Source organism: Salvia miltiorrhiza, chromosome 1 (genome assembly GCF_028751815.1).
Source record: "Salvia miltiorrhiza cultivar Shanhuang (shh) chromosome 1, IMPLAD_Smil_shh, whole genome shotgun sequence".
NCBI classification, from domain to species: Eukaryota; Viridiplantae; Streptophyta; class Magnoliopsida; order Lamiales; family Lamiaceae; genus Salvia; species Salvia miltiorrhiza.
Genome location: NC_080387.1, coordinates 34,891,426 through 34,914,729, shown reverse-complemented (window position 1 = coordinate 34,914,729; position 23,304 = coordinate 34,891,426). Strand labels below are relative to the sequence as shown.

The 23,304-nt window shown below is 34.1% G+C and overlaps 1 protein-coding gene and 1 long non-coding RNA gene across 2 annotated transcripts in view; both read right to left on the bottom strand.

Moving 5' to 3' along the window:
* Positions 1–698: 698 nt before the first annotated feature.
* Positions 699–3,058, bottom strand: LOC131022225 (E3 ubiquitin-protein ligase PUB24-like). Its single transcript, XM_057951686.1, has 2 exons — positions 1,636–3,058; positions 699–924 (listed from the first exon to the last, which is right to left on the bottom strand). The coding sequence occupies exons 1-2, from the start codon at positions 2,850–2,852 to the stop codon at positions 903–905; spliced, it is 1,239 nt and encodes a 412-aa protein (XP_057807669.1). The 5' UTR covers positions 2,853–3,058; the 3' UTR covers positions 699–902.
* A 20,202-nt stretch (positions 3,059–23,260) lies between these two features.
* LOC131022223 (uncharacterized) overlaps positions 23,261–23,304 on the bottom strand; it is a 6,863-nt gene continuing 6,819 nt past the window's right edge. Inside the window, exon 2 of the long non-coding RNA XR_009101183.1 lies at positions 23,261–23,304. This exon is cut by the window's right edge and continues 334 nt beyond it. This is a non-coding gene — a long non-coding RNA (uncharacterized LOC131022223).

Here is a 23,304-nt window from a genome sequence, read left to right as displayed (position 1 = left end):
TACGTGTTCAACATAAAATTCATACATTTTAAGCGTTTATAGTTTATACAAAAAATGTGTTTTTATTCTAGCCCACTCCTATATAGATATATATAGGGAATGACTACCGTGAAAACACTTCTTATTATAAAAATAAAAACGTTTTTCAATGTACGAATTTAATGTATAACACGTATAAATTCATCCAATATGATTACGAATTGTGAAAAATTAATTTTTGTTACCTTTGGGATTCGAACTCAGGACCACAAATTCATCCAACAGGGTTACGAATCAACTGTAGATCTTGATGATCTAAGGCTGAAAATTGTTTATATTTTATATTTTAAGAAGTGTTTTTATTTTAGCCCTCCCCTATATATATATATATATATATATATATATATATATATATATATATATATATATATATATGAGGAGGCTAAAATAAAAACACCTCTTAAAATATAAAATATGAACCATTTTTAGCCATTAGATCATGATATGTGGTTGATTCATCACCTTGTTGGATGAATTCATGGTCCTAAGTTCGAATCCCATATGTAGCAAAAATTTTATTTTTCTCAATTCACACATTTACACAGAGAATTCAGACGTATTTTTATAGAATTCGTACATTTTAGCTAGTTCGTATTTTATATGTTAAGAAGTGTATATACCCTAACTCTCTCCTATATATATTTAGTAGTAATTAAAAGTGGTTTTTAATGATGTCGAAAAAGCATTCCTAAAAAAAATTGATGTTGAAGCCAATGAGGCTAGTTCAAGTGGCAAAGTTGAGGCGCCCAAAGACTCACCTTTGTGAGGGTCTTGAGTTCAATCTCGTCTGCGTGCGGTGTAGTTTTTCCACCTTTATGTAGTGTAGTGGTCACGCCTACGTGCGATGTAGATATTTCCCACCTTTATGTGGTGCAGAGGTCTCGCCTGCGTGCGGTGTAGTGGCTCATTTAATTATATAATATATATAGATATATCTTGTAATTCAAAATTAATGTTGAAAATGCAAATTAAATAACCAAATTTGTAAATTCGTGAATTTACAAATCCATTTAGGTCGATTTGTTTAAATTAGAATTAATTAATGGATAATTGTAGTTAAATACACTAAATTTAACTCAATTTTAAATTTGTACGTAAAATAATTGATTTTTTTACCATCAAAGAATAATTTTCAATTATTCTATTTTGTGTCAATTCTCCTCAAATTAATGTTGAGGTGGATGCTCGAAATGTCCTTGACTCCTTGTAGCTTAATTAAATGGTTGATGTACTAAACAACGTCATTCGATATTTACACTCCACTTCAACTATATGATGGCATTAATTCACCGAAAATTGATAATTGCGTGAAAAATCAGGGGAAGTGAAATTAATTTATGTATTTGAAGACATGCAATTTCTTAAGTTTATGCTCAAAATTATAATTTAATGCCCAATAACCTGTAGATTTAATTATATAAAACCTACATATACTATGTACAATTTCTTGAACATGAACATACAATTACAAACATCATATTAAAGTGAGCATAATTATATTAATCGACAAGTTATTGGATCCTATCTCTCTTTTCATGTCATGAATTACACGAAATATATATATATACACAAGATTGAAGCTACGTCTTAGAATACCTCGTCAAGAGGTAAAGCTGTATGCAAGGCGAATTGCTCCACGCCTTGGAATGCAGCTTCAAAATCTCCCTCGCTTTCTTCTTCAAATACACATCGCAATCCGCCTGCAGAATCATGCACAGCTTCGTCACGCCGCCGACTGTCAGCATCTCCGCCACCACCGCCCTCGTGGCCGAGAATCGCGCGATCGACTCGTATATACGCATCGCCCGGTCGTTCGTCGTCGGCGACACCCGCAGCAGCCTCTTCGCCACCAACCCCACGCCTCCGGCGTGTTGCAGAAACTGCTGCCGGCCGTCGGCGCACGAGCACAGCTGCGCCAGCAGGCAGAATATCAACTCCGTCGTCTTCGTCTCCGGGCTGCCCAGCTCCATCTCGATCAGCTCGAAAACCGCCCCCGTCTCGATTATCTTCGTCCTGTTCCTGCCCGCCGGGCAAGTCCGGATCAGAATTTTCAGAACCGCCCTCGCCGCCGTCTGCGTCCTCAAAATTCTCACCATCTCTTTGAAGAAAGACGGCTTCAATTTCTCCAAAAAAACCGAACTCGCAACTTCTATGGCGTTTTTTAGTACAACTAAGGCATCTGCCTTCGCCGAATTTTCTAATCTGCCGTTCAAAATCCACAGAATCGATTGTAAAAATTGAGGGTTTTTTTCTTCAACGATCTGCTTGTTCTCCGCAGTGGGGGACCAAGTCAGCCGCAGGATTCTCAGCGCACGGTCCACGCCGGCGAAATCGCCGTCGTCGAAACATCTCATCACATAAGAAATCATCGATTTGCCGGTGCCGGCCTCCGCCATGCACTGCTGATTCTTGCCGCCGTCGTCGCCAGCGAGCTCCTCCAATTTCCTCAGCGCCTCGAGATTCTCCGCTCGGCTCCGGCGGCTTCCCGCACCGCGGATGAGCTTGATCACTGCGGAGCGGTGGAGGGGGGACTTCGGAGTCGGGATCCTATCGATCCCGCTCTTCACATTGGCGACGCACCACGCCTGAATAAGCCGCCGGAGCATGTGGTTGGGAGTCAAACCGGCGGATTTGGACAGCGGCAGCTTAGTAACTGGGCACACTGCGGCAGCGGAGGAGGCCTCAGCCGTCGAAAGCCACTGCTCGATGCTGTCGCGGTCGTAGGTGATGCCGGTGACGGTGGTGACGGGGTCTTTCATGATCTGGAGTGATATGGGGCAGAGGAAATACTGAGGTATATCGATTTCATCCATTTTTAATTCTATATTATTTGGAAGAAATTAATGGAAATCAGAATGTTTTTTACAAGCAGAAAACAAGATTGGGGAAATACTCTATATGTAAGAAAGGAAAAGTGATGAAATTAACGTGTGGGAGAGGATGAGATGAAATAAAGAGGGCTTTTTGTCCCATGACAAAAGTGGTAAGAGAATGCGGCTGTTTAATTTATGGGCGGTTTTGAATGGAATAATGACTGAAGAAATTTGAAGAAATGTATTGTAGGAATATTCTAGCATAACTTATTGTCACTATTGTCGACTTGTCATTGATTTTATATACTCCATTTACCATATGTGATTCATTACCATGACACATTATGTGTGTAATTCGCGTAAATTATTAAATATTATTGCCTATATATATAGGGTTGAGTTTCAATACAAATCTATTTAACGTAAAAACTAAAAATCTTGCACTTAATCTATAAATTTACTACAATTAACGTATAATTAAGTATCTGCATTTTCATGGTTATAAATTATAGTGTAATTATGCTCCCTTTGGGATTCGAACCCAGACCACTAAATTGTGCATATACTCTATAAGTGAAGTGCAATTATTTTATAAGTTAAGTGTAAGTGGTATTTAGTTTGTATGTTAAGAGAGGTCTTTATATGATTCAATTCTTATATATATATATATATATAGGGGATGGCTACAGTAAAAACACTTCTTAAAATATAAATATAAACGTTTTTTAATGTACGAATTTTATCCAACAGGGTTACGAATTCATCCAACATGGTTACGAATTGTGAAAAATAAATTTTTGCTACCTTTCAGATTCGAACCCAGGACCACGAATTCATCCAAAAGGGTTACGAATCAACCGTAGATCTTGATGATCTAAGGGCTGAAAATCATTTATATTTTATACACTTAAGAGTGTTTTTATTCTAGCCCTCCCCTATATATGTTATCCTATAAGGGCTGAAAATCATTTATATTTTATACACTTAAGAGTGTTTTTATTCTAGCCCTCGGCTAGAATAAAAACACTCTTAAGTGTATAAAATATAAATGATTTTCAGCCCTTAGATCATCAATATCTACGGTTAATTCGTAACCCTGTTGGATGATTCGTAGTCATGAGTTCGAATCCCAAAGGTAACAAAAATTTATTTTTCGCAATTCGTAACTCTGTTGGATAAATTCATACGTGTTCTACATAAAATTCGTACATTAAGAAACGTTTATATTTTATATACTTAAGAGTATTTTTATTCTAGCTCACCCCTATATATATATGTGTGTGTGATTAAATTGATAAGATTGTCGATATAAAATTTACACAAATATAATAGAGTATTTTTATATGATTAAACTATCTTGAAATTATTTTTATATAATGGGTATTGCTAGCAAGCATTTCACATAAAATGCACCTCAAGAGAAAAGAAAAGAAAAAGTCACTATTCACATAAATGATGCATTAATTATTTTAGGATTAGATGGATATGTAAACTCAGTACAGAACTTTTCGTTGGTCATACAGTTTTATCCCATTCATGTGGTCAACGCATGTGGAGCAGTAAAGATCACGTCGTGTTTGGCTTCCTTCAATTACACGTGTCTGCTAATGATTGGTCTAGAGGAGCACAATAATTTGTTGGGCGCGATGGAGTTACCTATGGCAAGAATATACGCCACAACAATAATAATAATAATAGTAATAATAATAATATGCTCTCAAAAAAATAAATACTAAATAATAATAATAATAAATAAATAAATCAAAAGTTGTGCTGCTCATCTACATTCAACGCTTTGTTATTCACTTATTCATTAGAGAAGTAGTATTTGTTTTTAAGGTAAATGGCATGTAATATCACGAACTTTGTCAGAAATCTATTTTTCTCATTGATCTTTAAAAATTTTACTTTATCAAATACTTTGATATTTGTTCAATTTTTCCACGATTTTTTATTTCAATGACCGGAAAAATGACATAGCAGTGACGTGGATTTAATTTTACACATAACACTGACGTGGAATATATATGAATTTTAAATTACACATATAATATTAAATCATAATAAAAAGTCCTAATTTCTTTTAATTTCTCATTTTTATCGGGCAAAAGGAAATCAAAGATTGCTTTTGATGCTATAAAAAATCGATTGATTTCCTTTCCACCACCTATGTCGAAGGGTTCCTCTCCAGACCAGTGTGGAAGTCTTTGTGTCGAGATCTTCCAAACCAGTGGCGTCGATTGCTTTGTGTTTCCAGTCTTCCAAACCAGTGCACCGATTGCTAGCGCCGGTGCTTCACCCATTGGTGGCGCTGATTTCTTAAACGAGAGTTTTAATGTTTAAACTGAAACGCATCGTTTAATTTATTGGAATGGCATGTACCAGCGAGCCACATCAGCGCCACGTCGATTCCGATTTGAGGGTAAAAAAAATCGTGAGGAAATTAAACAATGTCAAAGTATTTAATAAAAAATAGAATTTTTAAAGAACGTGGGGAAAATGGATTTCGGGCAAAGTTTGTGATATTATATGTAATTAACCCTTGTTTTTACGCGGTATATTTTCCTTAATTATGACTTTCTAGAAGCCTAATATTACTACTATTGTTTATAATTATCTAGCTTTAATTTGTAGTTGTGTGAAAGAAATCTATTAAAATTGTCATCAAATCATAAAACTTGAATGATGTATTAATCGAAATTCAAGCTAAAACTGCCTCTAAAACAATTCATGACTAAACAAGTGATAATATTTTCCCTAAACAAATATATGTGATATTTTCTTTTACTTTGACGGAGAAGGAGCGGTGAAATTTGAACTGTACTTAGACCTAGTTGTTTACAGACTGAAGTCTATACACCGCTTAAATTATTAATTATAAAAAAAAAAACGTCAACCTACCAAGCTTGATGGGTTTTCTTTAAGGCAGTCCAACATTCTTACACTACAACAAAATGTTTCAGTAGTGACATGATTTTTTATAAAATGTCACTGAATAAAATTATAACAAGTTGAATTGGATAGCTATTATGCGGGTCAAAAAACACATTGCTACATTTAATGACATTTGAAGGTGTAATTTATTTTGTAACATATAAAGTTGTAGTTATTTTTGTGACATATAAAAGTTTAGCTATTTTTATGATAATATATATTATAATTAGTTCTTTAAAAATATAATTTTCTTAATAATCAAATAATTTAATACTACTATATTTATTTCTAAAAAATATATAATACTATATTTACATATGTGTGTTTAATGCGCGCGCGTGTGAGAGAGAGAGATATTGTGACATTATATACGATACCTTTAAATGTTACAAAATTTAGAGTCAGAGGTTTTTTAGGACAATAACTTAGGTTGATTTGGAAATTAGGACAATAACTTTCGGACTTGTAAAAATAGAACACTAATTAATAAGTGTTGCACCCGCAGGACATTTCTCAGTCAATTATCGAATTTTCGGACTTTCCCGCATGGACCAAGCACATGACAAACCACACGGAGGGATTGATTATGTGGCAAGCGCATTATTTTTACGGCTCCATATAGGATGTCATGTGCTTGGTCCATGCGGGAAAGTCCGAAAATTCGATAATTGGCTGAGAAATATCCTACGGGTGCAATACTTATTAATAAGTGCCCTATTTTCACAAGTCCGAAATGTATTGTCCTAATTCCCAAATCAACTTAAGTTATTGTCCTGAAAAATCCTCGGACACCAAAATTTACTTACATTTTTATGTGTAACTAAAGTATATAGATACATGTGTAGGTGTAACCAAACTTTATTATACACTTAAAGAGGTAACAAATTTTTTGATATATCTCTTGATGTCACAAAAAATTTATATATCACTACTAGACAATTTTGCTGTAGTGTTATATAAACAATTCTAAAAGATCTAATTAATATAATTTATTTGACAAATACCTTAGTCTACATATCTCCATCTTAGTCACATACGAAGTTTAGTCGAGCAAATTGTTTTCCCAAATAATTTCTAATTTATGCAAAAATAACCAAGTATTGTGATGGAGGAGTAACCAAAATAGAAATACTGAGAAATTATTTGTAATATGTGATGGAGATGGAGTCCATGGCTTTCACGTTGGTCTTCAAGGCTGCCCAACACATTTGAACCACAATTACGCCAACTCATTTTTGTGGCGAACAATTAAAGTTCAAAATTGTGTAATTGTCTGCATGGATCCAAAATAGAGTAATTCTGAAATAAATATTCGTGGGTTACCATATATAGTGACTTGAGTCAAACAACATTATTTCGTCTTTCTTTAACATATTCGTAACGGCGAATGATGATGACCTTCTCATTAACTACTACGCCTAATTTGAATTATTGCCTTCTTCTAGATAACAATAATAATAATAATAATTTTTATTTCTGAAATCAATAAAATCATATGGTAGCATATCGACACCTAAAGCAAATGGGATCATCTGTCTCACTATTTAGTGTGTATCACCGTGTACCACTCTTAATTTATTTATTTTATAATTATTTTTTATAAAAATAAAATATATTATTATATTATGAACTCTAATTAATATTTATCACAAAAAATTGAAATTTTAAAAAATTATATACCCTAACTTTGAATTAATGAACCCAAATAATCAATTATTAATTCAAATAAATATAAAAAAATAATTATAAACCCGAATTTATATAATTATCTTTTTATAATATTAAAGCATAATAAATTAAAATTGAAGAAAATATAATTAAAAAAATTATAATAAATTAAGATAAGTACACGATGGTGCACACAAAATAGTGGGAGAAAGGATCTCATTCCCACGTAAAGCATCTAATAATTTTAGGTTTCCTCACATTATAATTAGACCTGATTTAATTTTCAAAGTCTTATTTCTTCCTCGTTATTAATAGTATTATTTTCCAATTTTGTATATACACCTTAATTTCCTGCTCCTGGGTCACTATCGAATGAACCGCTTTCAACGGTCAAGTTTTGATATATCATTCAAAGCTACGATTTTTTCCATCTGACTTATTTTCGAAATTAAATAAGATCTGGAAATTTTCCACAATTCAACTCTGCGTGCATTATTGCATAGAAGTTGATTTTATAAATCCACAAGTTTGTAGTCACTTTTTTTGAGGTAAAACTTCAATCAAGAGAAATAGCACGAAACATACACACCTTAATTAAGATACGCATACGAAATTCCAAAAATGGCATTAGAAGCAAAAAAATTCAAAATTTGGTACATTTCTCTGTTTGATTTTTGTATTGTAAGTTTGTAACATATGAAAACGGTAATGGAAAATGAGAAGATCCCTTTGTTGGAATGTTCCACATCAAACTATTAGAAAATCTCAACGTATATTTATTGATTTTTCTTTTCTTTTTTGTACTAAACATAGTCTAAATTGGACTTTCAAGTAACACTAGTATTATCATTCGTGCGATGCACGACGAACATTGAAACTAAACAACAAATTTAAATAAATAAATATAAATATTAAAAAAAATTAAAATATATAAATATAAAATATATTTTTAATATAAATAAACTAAAACAATCCACGCCCGTCAATTATTTAATAAAATCCTAAATTTAAAAATATAAAATTTCAACTTTGTATAAAGCGTAATGATAATTAAAGTTATTAAATAAATGAAAAAAAAATCAATAATAAAAATTAGCATTAGGCATTATTATCATCGAGTAATTTTCCATTTCTTTAACCTTTTTTTTATATAAATTTACAATATTAAATAAATAAAGAAATTAAAAGGTCGCGCCACAGGGGACTCGAACCCAAGACCTTTGGCCTTAGGCATTAACCACTTACCGCTTGACATTATTATCATCGAGTAGTATATACGTTATAATAAATAAATAAGTATTTTCATACACAAACATATATATATATAAAATTGTAAAATTTTAACAAAGAGATAAAATAAAATATTTTAACTTTTAATTTATTCAATAACTTCATCGTTTTAACTTCATTTTTCATAATTTTTTTTACTATATTAAATTTAAAATGTGCATATTTTTTTAAAAAAAAATAATGTTATAATGTTTAGAAAATAATTAAAATATAAAAAAAATAGTGAAAAATGGAGGGAGAAGAGAGAGAAAAAAAAGAGAGGGAATAAATGGAGGGAAAAGCCATTTTTTATATCAAATTAAAGCTATTTTCACAATCTTTAATTTGATATGTATATTAAATATTTAACATTAATCAAATTATATTACAATTGAAACGAAAAAAAGAGAAAAAGAAAAAGAAAAAAAACATGCAGGATTGAGTGTGAATTGTGAAAAAAATAGGTATTTTGGAGTTTTAAAAAAATTACATTAAAAAGTATCTGTTAAAATTATCCTTTTGTATATTATATAAATATAGATATAAATTGATGTCATATATTTGCTATGAACAAAAGAAATTAAAATTGAAAATAAAATTAAAATAAGGCTAATTAAATAAAATTGAAAGATTAGAAAGATGTAGAAAATAAAATAAATCAAAACATAAAAGAAAAAGGTGGAGTAGAAAGAAAAATGAGTGGAACACGTAATTTTTGCATACTTGTTGAAAAATAGGAAGCAATTAAAAAAAAACTAATTTTTAAAATTTGGTAGGAAAAAATAGCCGTTAAACTGTCTTTTTATATATAATATAGATGTGTTTTATAATTTGAACGGCAGATATATCTTTTTGTTTAAAATATGAACTTTATAGAATAGTTCGAATTAGGCCCTATAGATGCACTTCTTCGTTACTCTCTCCGTCTCTCTCAAACATCTTTTCTAAAGAAGGGTGATACGGATTTTAATAAAAATTAATTGTGTATTTGATGAATGGAGAATGAGTCCCACAAAAAGTGAAGATTGTAAGAGTAATAGTGAATGCAATTATTTCCAAAAATAGGTTAGGAAAATATTTTGGGGACGACTCAAAATAGAAAGAGAGGAAGATGTTTGAGGGATGGAAGGAGTAATAATATTTATATAATCAATGTTTTATTATTAAAGAGAAATTGTCATTTTTAATATCTTCAAATATGTGCATATACATGCAGGGTGTGAGAACACTGTTGAAAATCTTTGATATAATGATACGCAACGAAAATTATTATCAAGGATAAAATCTAGATTTATACAATTGAATTCGTGTGTAGAGATAATAAACACACAACAATTAGAATAACTCACTTCTTGTGTAGTAAACAATCCTATAGCAATTCTTGTCGCAATTCCTGTAATTGAATCAACTATTATGGTATCCACGTGTATTGCAAATAGGGCTGGTAAATCAGTGCCGGTTTTTCGGTTAAAACCGTAACCGAACCATAAAAACCAGTTATCGGTTAACGGATAACCGGTTTTTCCGGTTCCAATTTGATTATCGGTTAGTGCATATTTAGTAGACCGGTTAATCGATTTAACCGGTTAACCGACCGGTTAAACCGATTAACCAATTTAAATTTATTAAATTAATTAAATTACATTCCTATTATATTAAATTTTCAAAAATCCCCACCACATTAGGGTTCTGTTTCGTTTGAGGCTCTGAGTTTGAGCAGCAGAGATAGTTCACCTATCTTCCCACCGGCGCCTCCCTTCCTTCCCACCGGCACCGGCGCTTCTTCCCACCGGCGTCGTTGCCCCTCCCCCCCCTCTCGTTCTCAGCCTGCAGACTGCAGCCTTTCTCCCAAGTCCCAGCCCCTTTCTCCCTCCGCCAGCCTCGGCCTCTTCGCCGGCGATCACTAGCTTCGCTCCCTGCGCCAGCGTCGCCCTCCGCTTCTCAACCTTGACAAGGTATCGCCAGATTTGTCCTAAATCACCTAAATCAAGTATTTTTTGATTTTGGGTTAAATTACATATTTACATTGTTGAATGCTGCGTTACTGCTCTGCTTCTTGTTTTCTTTTTTTTCTTTTTTTGAAGGAGGGTACAGTTTAGTTTGTAAATTACAAGGCATGTGTAGGTTTGAAAATGAAAGGTGGCAATGGGGCTCTGCTGCTTGTAATAATTATACAAAACCATCAGCTATGTTTATTTTGATTTTTGTATAGTGATCTTCGTCATTACCAATGATTGAATGATATATTTATATCATTGTTAAATAATTGGGTGCTACCACTAATTTTCTGGCTGCTGCTAATCAATTCGAAATTGGTTGGTGTTCCAAAAAAAAATTGGTCTGTCATGAAAATTGCTATGGCATTGCTCTGTCATGAAGTTGATCTACTCTATTACATCGTGCTCTCTTATCTGCTTTCTCTGCTCTGCTACCAGACTTGGTTTCTTTTACCCACTACTAATATATTCCACTAGTAATTTAGAGTTGTTCTTTTTTTTTAAAATATAACATTATAAGTCTTTATAAAATATTTTTTTGTTCTAAATAAATATGAAACTTTAGTTGGTGGAGTGGATAGGACCTCATCCTTTCTCTGAGAGGGCAAGGTTCGAATCCCACTGCCTACAAATTTGTTAAATTCGAATTTTTTGATAATTAACCGATTAATTTGGTTAACTGGTTAACCGAATTAACCGGCTTTCTTGGCGAAATGTGAAATCGGTGAATTATTCGGTTAATTCGAACCCGGTTATTCGGTTAACCGATCAATAAACCGATTCGGTTATTGGTTAGGCCATTGAGCCTAATCCGGTTCCGGTTAACCGGTCACCGAACCGACCGGTTTACCAGCCCTAATTGCAAATTCGATGCAGGAACAATTCCCGATGCACATCTCCCCGATGCACAATTCAAGATAGGAAATCTCCCCGATGCACAATTCAATCTTCGAAAGATAGGAAATCTCTGATTGAATTCTATAGTGCTATAAGTATTTTCTCTCTTATGTTTCTGTAACTTTACGTGCCTTTGACAAAAGAAATGCTCCCTCCGTACACAAAAAATAGTCTATTTTTGTCATTTTGGGACGTCCACAAAAATTAATCCCTTTCTTCTTTTGGAAAGTTTCTATCACATGATGGGCACTAAACTCCACTCACAATACAATTAATTATCATTATTAATACTACCTTTTATGTGGGACCTATCTCCACTCAAAATAAACTTAACTATTTTCATCAAAACTCGTCTCGTCCACCTTTAGGATTATTTTTTTTGGACGGATGGAGTATATTCATATTCTTATAGGAATAACACACGCCTATGACAAAAGAAGTACTCTCTCCGTCCCAAACGAAATGTCCTATTTCTTTTCGGCACGGAGATTAAAAAATGTGTATAAAGTAGATAAAGTGGGTTGGTGGAAATTATTTAAATATTAAGTATAGAGAGAGAGTGTATTGCCAAAAAAGGAAACAGGACATTTCGTTTGGGACGGAGGGAGTATATTCCTATTCTTATAGGAATAACACAAGCCTATTACCCTAGGTAAATAGGCCAGACTTTTCTTTTGTCTCCAATTTATTCATCCAATAGTCAAACTATTTACTAATTAATTAAAGTGGTAAAGCATAAATGAACGATGATCGTTTGTTTGGTGAATTATCGGTGAATTGTGGATTTTACCTAGAGATTGATCGTAAAAGTGAGAGAAGATTGCGAGATTGCCGAGAGCACGAGGAAAGATTGTTGCAGTAGTAAAAGTATTGAAAGCGTATATTTACAAGGTACGAGCTCATGGCTATTTATAGAGTACACGTTAAGGGTAAAAAAGTAATTTCATCGCTGGAGCACGCGTCTTGCATGGTCGGGGGCATAATGGTAATTCCGTCCTTAATAGGGAGATTTTTCCGCTCTTCCGATGATCCTCTGGCGAAGACCATCTCTCTGGCGAGAATGGCTTCTCTGGTGCAACCCGTTTCTCTGATAAGGCTCATTTTCCTGACTTCTCTGAGGAAGCCCGTTTCTCTGACGAAGTCTGCTCCTCTGGCTTATGTCACTTCTCTGCTCTGCACATATTACTCCTCATCATAAAGCTTATTAGAATACATCAAATATATCATAATCTAGTCCATAATATCGTTCAAACATTGCATTAAAACATATAAAATTAATGCAATTTTCATAAAATTTACCGCACTTGAAAGAAATGAAATTTTCTCCTCATAAGATTTAAACCCATGTGATCATTATCATCATTAAAGGTGAGCTATTTACCGTACATTTTCACGATCAAAGTGTTAAAAAAATTCTCCGTTCTTACAATAAATGAGGATTTTCATTCAAACACTTTCATATACATGTACTAACACGCACTCTCGTGCGATGCACGGGTCATAATAAATTTAGAACTTTAAAAAAATACATAAAAATGCTAAAAAATTTCATTTATGAAAAAATATGTACATTGAAATATAAAATTTACATGTATAATTTGTAATGGTGATATAAAAATATATTTAAAAATAATACATTTACTACCAAAATAAATATTGGATATCAATATGAAATTAAATAGTTAAAAAATAAATATATATAAAAATTAACATTGCTTTTCTTAAAATGAGAAAGAAGCAATGAAGCAATACATTCCAACTTCAAAATTGTAGCAAGGTTATTTTAAATTATATACATAAGAAATAAAGATATCTTCCTCATTGCTGGTTTTTTATTTAATTATGTTGTCTTTTTGTTGATTTCTTGGTCGTAAGTTTGTAGAAATAAATAAATAAAGACATATCTTGCTTCATCTATGGCAGTAAGTTTGTAGTCAAATCTCTCAGGTAAAGCACGCATAACTTTTCTTACCAATTTCTCTTTAGATATTCTCTCACCGAGTGAGAAACTCTCGTTACCAAGAGCAAGAAGTTTGCCATGGAAAGTGCTAATAATCTCATTCTCGTCCATCTTTAATTCTTCAAATCTGGTGGCCAATTGTTGAAGACGTTGTTTCTTGACTTTAGAGTTTCCTTCATAAGTACTTATCAGAACATCCTAGGCTTCTTTTGCAGTAGCACACATGGATATAAGAGCAAACAAATCCATGGTAACAACATTCTGGATTGAATTTAGCACTTTTTGATTAGCATTGGAGGCGGCTAACTCAACCATTATCCATTTGTTCCTAGGCTTGGGTTTCCCTTCGTCATCACTTGGAAACTCATCCTTCTTCAACATAAGTCCATGCATTCTCATCGACATCACAAATGAAAGAGATCATTCGCATCTTCCAGTAGATATCAAGTAGAGGTGGTCTGGTGACTGAACCACCTTATTTTTATGTTGCCATTGAGTGAGAAAAACAAAACACAGCAGCAGCGGAAATAATAGGATAGATGATTCGGGAATCAGCACCGATAACTTGGGTGATCCCACTCAGGTACCAATTGAAATTGTACCTATCAATATCCATTTGTGTCACACACATATAAAGTTAGAACTCGTATAGTGATTCAAACAGAAACTCGTGCAGAAAAGTGAAGAACACAAGAACACTAAGAAGGTTACCCAGTTCGGTGATAAAACACCTACGTCTGGGGGACCACGCCCAGTTCAAACGGTTCACTAGTGATGATAAGATACACAAATGATTCACACGCGAAGACTTGATCTTCCTAGCCTCTATATTTTCCCAAACCGTCACCTACGTGAACAATGGAGAGCAAGATAAGAACTTACTCCCTAAGCGTGATTGCTAGTACTCAATCCACGCTCAAGTCCAACGAATTATATCACTCCAACAGGTTAGAGTAATATATTACAACAGAAACGAACTCACACTTACAAAGAGATAAAGTGTAAAAATAATAGCACACACTCACAAACTGTATGCTCTCAAAGTGCACGAAAATACTCTCACAAATAATAAGAATAACAATAAATGCAACAGCCGCAGCAGTCCTCTTCGACTTCAATATATATATGCAAACCCTCGAAGATGTTTGGAAGAAGTAGGACTCTTGGGGAAAGACTTGCGGATCAGATTAGGGTTAACAGAAACCCTAGGAAGAAAGACTCCAATGCAATCTAGAGATTCAAAAGATAATATCCATAGGAAGGCTCAAGTAAATCTCTAACCATATCTTCAAATCCCGCAAGTATAGACTGCAAAGGTGTCTCCAGAAACTTGTAACATCGGAAGCAACTCATAAAAGAACAACAAGTATAACTCATGGAGACACTCCTTCTAATCTACACAATGACAACAACATAAGAGTATAAAAATACTCTAACACAGAGCTTCATCATGCCTACAACTGTTAGCGTCTTTTTCACCGTCACACCGCGTCAGCATCTCTTTCACCACTGCCGATGTGGCGGAGAACCCTGCAATCGACTTGCTTATACACATTGCCCAATCACGTGTCACCAACGATGACACTCTCAACAACCTTTTTGCCACCATGGAAACCTGAATATCATCTTCGCTGTCTTCTTCTCCGGGTGCCCTTCTCCATCTCGATCAGCTCCAGAACCGCCCCCGTCTCTACTATCTTCATCTCTGTCGAGCAGGTATGGATCAGGATTTTCATAACCTCTCTCGTCGGTGTCGCCTGCTTCCTTAAAATTTCCACCATCTCTTTGAAGAATCACGACTTCAATTTCACCAAAATACTTGAATATGCAATGTTTTTTAATACTATTATGGGGTGTTCGGTTTATAGAATAAGGTAGGATTAGTTATGTAATATTATGTTTGGTTGAGTAAATAGGGCCTGAGACTTAATCTCGAGATTATGCCACGTAGGATTAGTCATGGCTTATGAGTCTTAGCCTACCCCTATGACAAAAATAATCTCGAGCCAATTCAATCTCGGCTAATCTCAAAACAATTCAATCTCGAGCAACCGAACACTCCCTTAGGTGATTGGTATGATGAAATGGAGGTGGGAATGGAATGGTGATTCCTACCTTCATTCCATTCATTTGCTTGGTATATTTTTTTTGGTAGGAATCATCATTCCATTTGGAATCACCATTCCTACATCGATAGGAATCACCATTCCTTCCACCTACCATGGTATTAGTCATTCCATTTCATTCTTAATCCTTCTAAATTTATGTTTTGACATGTATATTTGTATGAAACATGCATTATTATTATTATTATTATTATTATTATTATTATTATTATTTACTCAAAAATATAAAAAATATGTTTTTGAATAATTTTTTTTATAGAAAAAATAAGATATTATCAACTTTATATAAGCAATAGTCTAATATATGAATTGAAATTGATACAACACATTACACAATCATATACATGGATTGATATTAATACAATAAAATAATTTCATTTCATTTCTAAACTTTATTTCTAGCTAGGAATTGAATTAAACAAAGAATCACAATTCCATTTCTTTAGTATCCCTTGTGCATACCAAGCATAGGAATCATTAAGATTTGTCATTTCTTTCCCACTCTCATTCCATTCCTACTTTCATTCCATTCCACCTTTATTCTATTCCATCGTACCAATCACCTTAGTGCATCCATTTATGCAGTGTTTCCAAATTCGCAGTTCAAACTCCGCATAATTAATTGAAAAAATTGGGGTGTTTCTTCAACGATCTGCTTGTTCTCAGTTGATCAGCTGCATAATTCTCAACATGAGATTGATGCCGGTGAAATTTCCATTGATTTCACAACATGCAGTGGTAATTATTTTATTATCGTCGTCATTAGCGAGTTCTCCCAATTGGCTCAGCGCGGGATAAGCTTGATCACCTAATTTACGCATTGAAGAGGATGAGATTACATAAGTCGGGACCGAATCAAGAGAATTGAGGGCATAAGGCCAAGAAAATATAGTAGGACTACAATACATATTTTTTATATTTTCTAACTCATTCTCAATAAAAATATTGATTTCATTTTGTTTGACACTAGCAGGGGTATAGACACGTGTTTCGTCTTCAATCTTATTATCAATATCTTCAACTTCATGCGTCTCACATTCTATTTCTAATTATTTTTTAAATATATCTTGTTCTTTTGATGAACATGTTGAAACATCCTTTTTATTATTTATAATAAATTTATAAAGTTCTCATTGTTCAGATTTTATTAACAACTCAATTCTTCTTCTATTTTTCTTTGTTTATAGCGACTTCCATATTTTCATATATATATATATATATAGATATATATATATATATATATAGATAGGGTCGCATGGAGAACACCAAATATTCAAAGAACAGAAAACATTGAACATGTTAGTTGTTCACCTTGAACGTTAAACGTTCGTAACAGTCATTTTGTTGAACCTGACGTTGAACATATAGAGGTCGAATCCCATAACCCTAAAAAATTCAATGTTTATTCACGCTCATGTTCAACAAAATAACTGTTACGAACATTTAACGTTCAAAGGAAATATTACTGACATGTTCAATGTTCTCCATTGAACTCTTCTATATATATATATATATATATATATATGGGAGGGCTATAAAAAAAACACTTTTAAGTGTATAAAATATGAATGAATCTTGTCCATTAGATCTTGATTGATCTAATGGCTTGAAATAGGCCTAATCTAATCTCTCAATATTCACGCCTAATGACTAAAAGGCTAAGTATGTAATTGCTCAATTTAATCTCTAATTAGTGGACACATGTATCAAATCTTTATTTCCCATCAAATCTTTATTTCCATAATTATATCAATTATTTATTTAACACACGTATTAAATCCATTAAAATCATTCTAACCTAAATCCTAATATTTTCTCAAATGTAAAACACAGAGTCTCTATCATCAACGGAAGCCAAAATTTCTGGATTCATCATTCTATTTCTTCAAAGTAAATCATGGATAATCCAGGTATGTATGCTCTTTATTCTTTTTAGCATTTTGTTACGAATTTTCTGTGACTATGTCATGTGTATGAAACATATTATATTACGAATTATTTCTGGGTTATGTTGAGTAGTTTTTAGTACGAATTTCTTTATCTTTGTTACGAATTATTGTTTGTTGTAGTATATTGTGTATGAAGTATGAGCATGTTTCGATTTTGTTTCAATTTTCTGGTTTGGTTATTCTATTTTTTTTGTTAATATGTTGTAATAAGTTATTTACTATTCGTTCATTAATAACTGTAATATGATTTTGAAAGTTTGTGGTAATCTACTAATTGAATGTTATTATTTTTGCTACGAAATAATATTTCATAAATTCCAGACGAATTTTTTAAATAATGTTACACATTTATTTTTTTATGTATTTAGAATGCGTAACACAACACTTAGAAGGTCAAAATTCATGTTGTTCATAGATCAACAAAATGTGTATAATTCTTATCCAAAAAATGTAAGTATTGCGAAATTTTTTTGTTACGTTATGCAGCTGTATGTTACGAATTTTGTTAGTTACGTTACGCATTACTGTTTCATAACAGATTACTTCAGTAATCGTATTTTGATATCGGTTTGAACAACTATTGCTTTTCAGTGTCAGATTGAGAGACGCGAGAAGGTCAAATAATATCTGACACTAATTCATACCTTCCCGTCTACGAAGCCAGCAAGAAGCCGTGCATAGGGCAACAATTCAAGTCTATAGATGACGCATATGAGTTTTATAAAAAAATCCAAGAGGATGTACAAGAAGTGTGGTCGCCGTGCTTGACATGATTCGCACAATTATGGGAAGATTGTTGAAGAAGATAGTGAAGAGGAGTGATTGTTCTACGACAAAGAAACGATGTCAATTTAATTTTCCAATTTCTCAATTTGTCATGCACTTTGAAGCTTGTTTAGTGTTTTTTTTGGTATTTCAAAGTCATGGAATATGATTAAAGACGTTTCTTAACTGTTCACCATTATTTTTTGAACAATCCATTTCTTAAGATGATTTAATAATTAAGTGGTATTATGATTATTTTATTTGTTAAGTTTAGATGTATCATTTAAACGTAAGTGTATTATTATAATACAATTCTTACTACATGAATAATTCGTATCAAACAATATTATAATTTATAAATGATTTTAAAATTCTTAATCTGGACCGTAAATTCTTATTGTATTTTTGTTGAATGAATAATTTCCATAAGTCCTCACAACAAACAACTATATTTTAAATTTTTAAAATTTATCAGGCCAATTCTCACTAAAAAAAATAAAATTTAAGTATCATAACCGCAAGATTATTATGCAGTAAACCACAAAAAATGTAGAATAACATATCATTTTATTTCAAATAAAACTTGATTTCAATTATACAAGTTCTCACCAAAAAATTAGCAAACTTGCTAATAATTCGATAATCCAAATTCTCATTATTAATTATACAAATGATTTAATTATAGAGCAAACTTGCTAATAATTCGTAATACCAGAAACTTGCACTCAATTATAAAACTTGATCATACAAATATAAACTTAAAAATTCGTAAGATTAGAAACCTACAATCAAAATTCATATTAATATGACAAATTAATTCGTAGGATAATGTATCAGATTCGTAATCACACCGCACTTCATATTTTTGACAATTTGACATGAAAATATAGGAAAATGCATAATAAACACTCACAGTCACGAAATGTCAGCAAAAAAACACAAATAGCTCCTCACAATTGTCAGCCAAAACACACATCTAACTCGTTCAATCAAACCAAAACTGTCACAGCCCGGCCCTAATTAAGGATAATTAAGCCGGGGAAACCGTGACTAATGGAGGGAGATTAGGAGCGGGGTAGAAAGGGGGATAATCAAACAAGGAAGGATCGCATTTCATCATTTTTTTATAAAAGGGATATTTATAATATAACGGAGGTTTAGTCGTATAGACTCAAATAACTAGTAAGTTCGGATAACTCCGACTTAGCCAAAATAACATAAAACTTCTGAGTACGCAGCGGAATAAGGTTCTGATTACATGTATGAAGACATGTATCCCTAGAGTTCATTAATACATAATAAGACAAAAGAGTCCCGCTCGTCACTTCATCACCATCGGCAGCTACTCAACCTGCACATTTAGAAATATATGCAGGGCTGAGTACAAAAGTACTCAGTGGGCACGTATGCCTAAGTATAAAAATACATGCTTCAAAACTGTTAATTGTCATGCCATCATAAACAGTACAGCAAGGGAGTTTTTCGCTAAAAAGGCCCAAGCTTACTAAGTTCATTTGTGATTCTTAAAGTTCGACTGCAGTCTAAGTTCTCTTGTAATCTATCATATCTGGAACTGTGTGCCGGAGAGGTGGCCACCTCTCACGGTCACTTGACCGGCCAACCCACTAGATGACTCACGGTCACTGGTGTACACTAGCCCTGGCAGGATAGCTATCAACTGCTCAGGACCCGAATTCGATTGCATAATAACTGGCAAAGCCACATCAGATAGATATCATACCAAACATTGAAACATTTATGGCAAGACAATAGTTGAAATAATTTTCAGTTCAATGATTTTGCCATGAAATAACTTGCTTGAATGTAACATTTAAACTCATTTGATATATATGAAACTGAAATTAACAGTTAGATCATCTCATGCATTCATTCGTATAAGAGGCCTACGACACGCAGGGGATCTCTATATACGTATAGTAAAAGTAATGCCCACCTGATAGCAACTTTTGCTTTGGTAAAGTAGCTTATTGTCTGGCTATTCTTACTCTCGCGCTTCACCTTTATTGCGATGATATAAAGTAAGATATTTGCTCGAATGAAATCCTCAATTAATGAGAATGCGTAATTTAACTATGCATGACTCGTATTCCGATAATTATTATTCTGAGATAATAATCTGGGAGATTCTATTATAAATCCTAATTGTCGGATTAAATAAATAAAATTAACTAATTGAGGATCGTCTCATGAGGGTGGATAAATAATTAATCCGCTCATCTTAGAGTATTCTAACTCACTTACTAATTAATAGCCTCATTCTAAATTAATCAATAATTAGAATTAGCTCAATTTAATAAATAGATTAATCTAGACTACCCTTAAATTGGGCCTGATTTTAAGCCAAAAATAATAATGGCAGTCCAAATAAAAATTAACTCTAGCCCAAACTAATTAAATACAGCCTATTATAAATTTAGATCTGCAGCCCACATAATTAAAATGAAGGCCCAATTTTTTCGGCCCAAAGAGAAAAAAATCAAATGGCCCAACTCTTTTTCTTCCTTAACAATCATCCGCTCTCTTTCTCTCTCTCAGAAACGCTCACAGCTCCCTTCCGTAAGGGCGGCTTCGTCCGCCTCCTGCTCCGGCCGGCGTCGGTCGTCGCCGCGCCTGAGCCCGGCGCTCTTCTCTCTCTTGTCCGCCTTCGATTTCCTCATGAAACCGAGCTTCCATCTCCCTCTCCTCTTTCGATTTCGGAGGCTCCGTCTCTCTCTCCACGCGAGTCCTGCCGCCGCCGTCTCCGGCTGTTTCAGCCGCCATCGATCCGGCGCCCTTCTTTCACGTCGGCCACCCTTCTCCTTCCACGTTCTCTCTTCTCACAGCGCCTTTCAAATCTATGAAGGAAACCCAAAAAGGGAAGCCCCAAATTTTATTTCCTCCTCTGCCTGAACCCGCCGCCGCCGCTGCTGAGGAATCGGCGAGTGGCCGTCGTTCTAAGCTTCATGTTCGGTTGAGGGCGCCGCCCCTCTCATCCGATTCACCTTCCTCAGTCTCAACGAAGCAACCCAACCGAGCCCTAGGTTCCTTCGGCTCAAGCGACATCGCCGCCACTGCCTGGGCTCGATCGCGCTTCAGAAATTCCGGCGGAGTCGACGCCGCTCTTCGGCTTTGCCTGAAAACTGGCGTCCCTCCTCCCACTTCACAGATGCGAGGTAGAAAGGAGGTGAGCCCTAATTTCCTGGATCAGAAATCGCCTCCACCGCCGTCACCGGAAAACCAGCGAGCGAGGTTGCTTCTGTCGCCATTCTGAGGTCCGGCGAGGTCGGCTCCCTCCGTAGCTGTCGGTGCTGGGTGAAGGCACCGCGAACCGCTGTCGTTGCTCTTCCGGGCGATGGTGAGGCAGACGCAATTTCAGGATACACAACTCAAAAGAATTGAGCCCTAGCTTCTCTTTCCACAAGGCGTCGCCGCTCTGTGATTCGGCGAGAGCCTCACCGTCGTCGTCGCCGGGTTCTCCCCTGATCTCGCCCGACAAGCAGCATAGCTCTGCCTCCGCCGATGCTCCTCGGTTCGGCGAAACAGGGCAGCCTCCCCTCCTTAATGAAAGCTAAGTTCATTCTTAATACTCTATTGTGAACGAAACTCAAAGTTTGTTGTAAACCCAGTTCATGTTTCTATTGAGTTCTAGCATTTCTATAATTCGATTATGCAGTGGGTAAAACTAGCCATAGTAGTTTGTTTATCATGCTTAAGTGTAGAGTATGTATGATGGGAAAGTAGTATATGGAGCTCAATGAATACCTTGAATGCTTTGTGAATGTTTGGTGCATGGTTGGCTGCTGCTGTTGTTGAATCCAGAGGATAGGAACTGAAATAAACTGTGGATTGCTTTCATTCTGAATGCAGGTTGAAAATTCAAGAAGGAAGTTTGCAGCTGAATTGTTACAGGCGTGAATTTGGTAGTTATACTTGAGTATCTAGTCATCTATGCCATGTGAAAGCCTTGAGAGAGAATAGGTAGAGTTGCGGCTGATTGACAGCTTCTCTCATTTTTCTCTCCCGCATGCTTGTAGGTATGTAGCTGTAGTGTTTTGTGATAGTGATAGGTTTTGATTGTAAGTAGGGAATAGTGGTGATGTAAATAATTCTCTTAAGTCATTGTGTAAAGCTATATCTGCAAATCTAATTTTTTGTATCATTGCATATCTATAAAATCGATTCTAGGTTTTGCTGAATAACTATGCTTCGATATAACATCTCTACGAATTAAATAACTAATTTAACTCGTTCTCATTAGTCTGAACCAAATCACGACTTTCAAGTAACTAATAGAAATAAAATCTCTATCGCATATAAAATAACAACTTTAAGTTGACTTTGCTAAGTCAGTTATAGATTTGAAAATATAAATTATTAACTGGCTCAATAATTTATATCCCGATTCTCTCACGCGAAGCTAACAAGCATAACTAAAATAATAATAGGCAAAGAATACATATAATTTATAATCCTAGTTGAATTCTAAATATAAATAATTATTGGACTTTTCAATTACTGAAAGATGCAATAATAATTATCGATTTACTGGTCTTAATCATAAATAAAAGAGCGGCTACTACAAAAACACATCTACCTCCACACAATTGTCAGCCAAAAATTCGTAATCACAAACTTAAAAATTCGTAATATTAGAAACGAAAACTATTTCAGATTCATATAACAAATTAATTCCATGCACCTTGAACTAGATTCGTAACCACAAACTTAAAAATTTGTAATCTACTGTTTGACATTCTTAGAACTATGCATCACCATGTCATTCGTAATACAAACTTAAAAATTCGTAAGAGATTCTTGTAAAGCATTAAAAAAATCGAATGTATACACAAAAACCCCACAAAAATCTAACATATTCTTCACGTAGGG

Coding starts and splice junctions, on each gene's coding strand:
- LOC131022225 (XM_057951686.1), bottom strand. CDS start 2,852: ATGGATGAAATCGATATACCTCAGTATTTCCTCTGCCCCATATCACTC. Junction 925..1,635: donor CAGCTTTACCTCTTGACGAG/GTATTCTAAGAC, acceptor CACCGCACGCAG/GCGAGACCTCTGCACCACAT.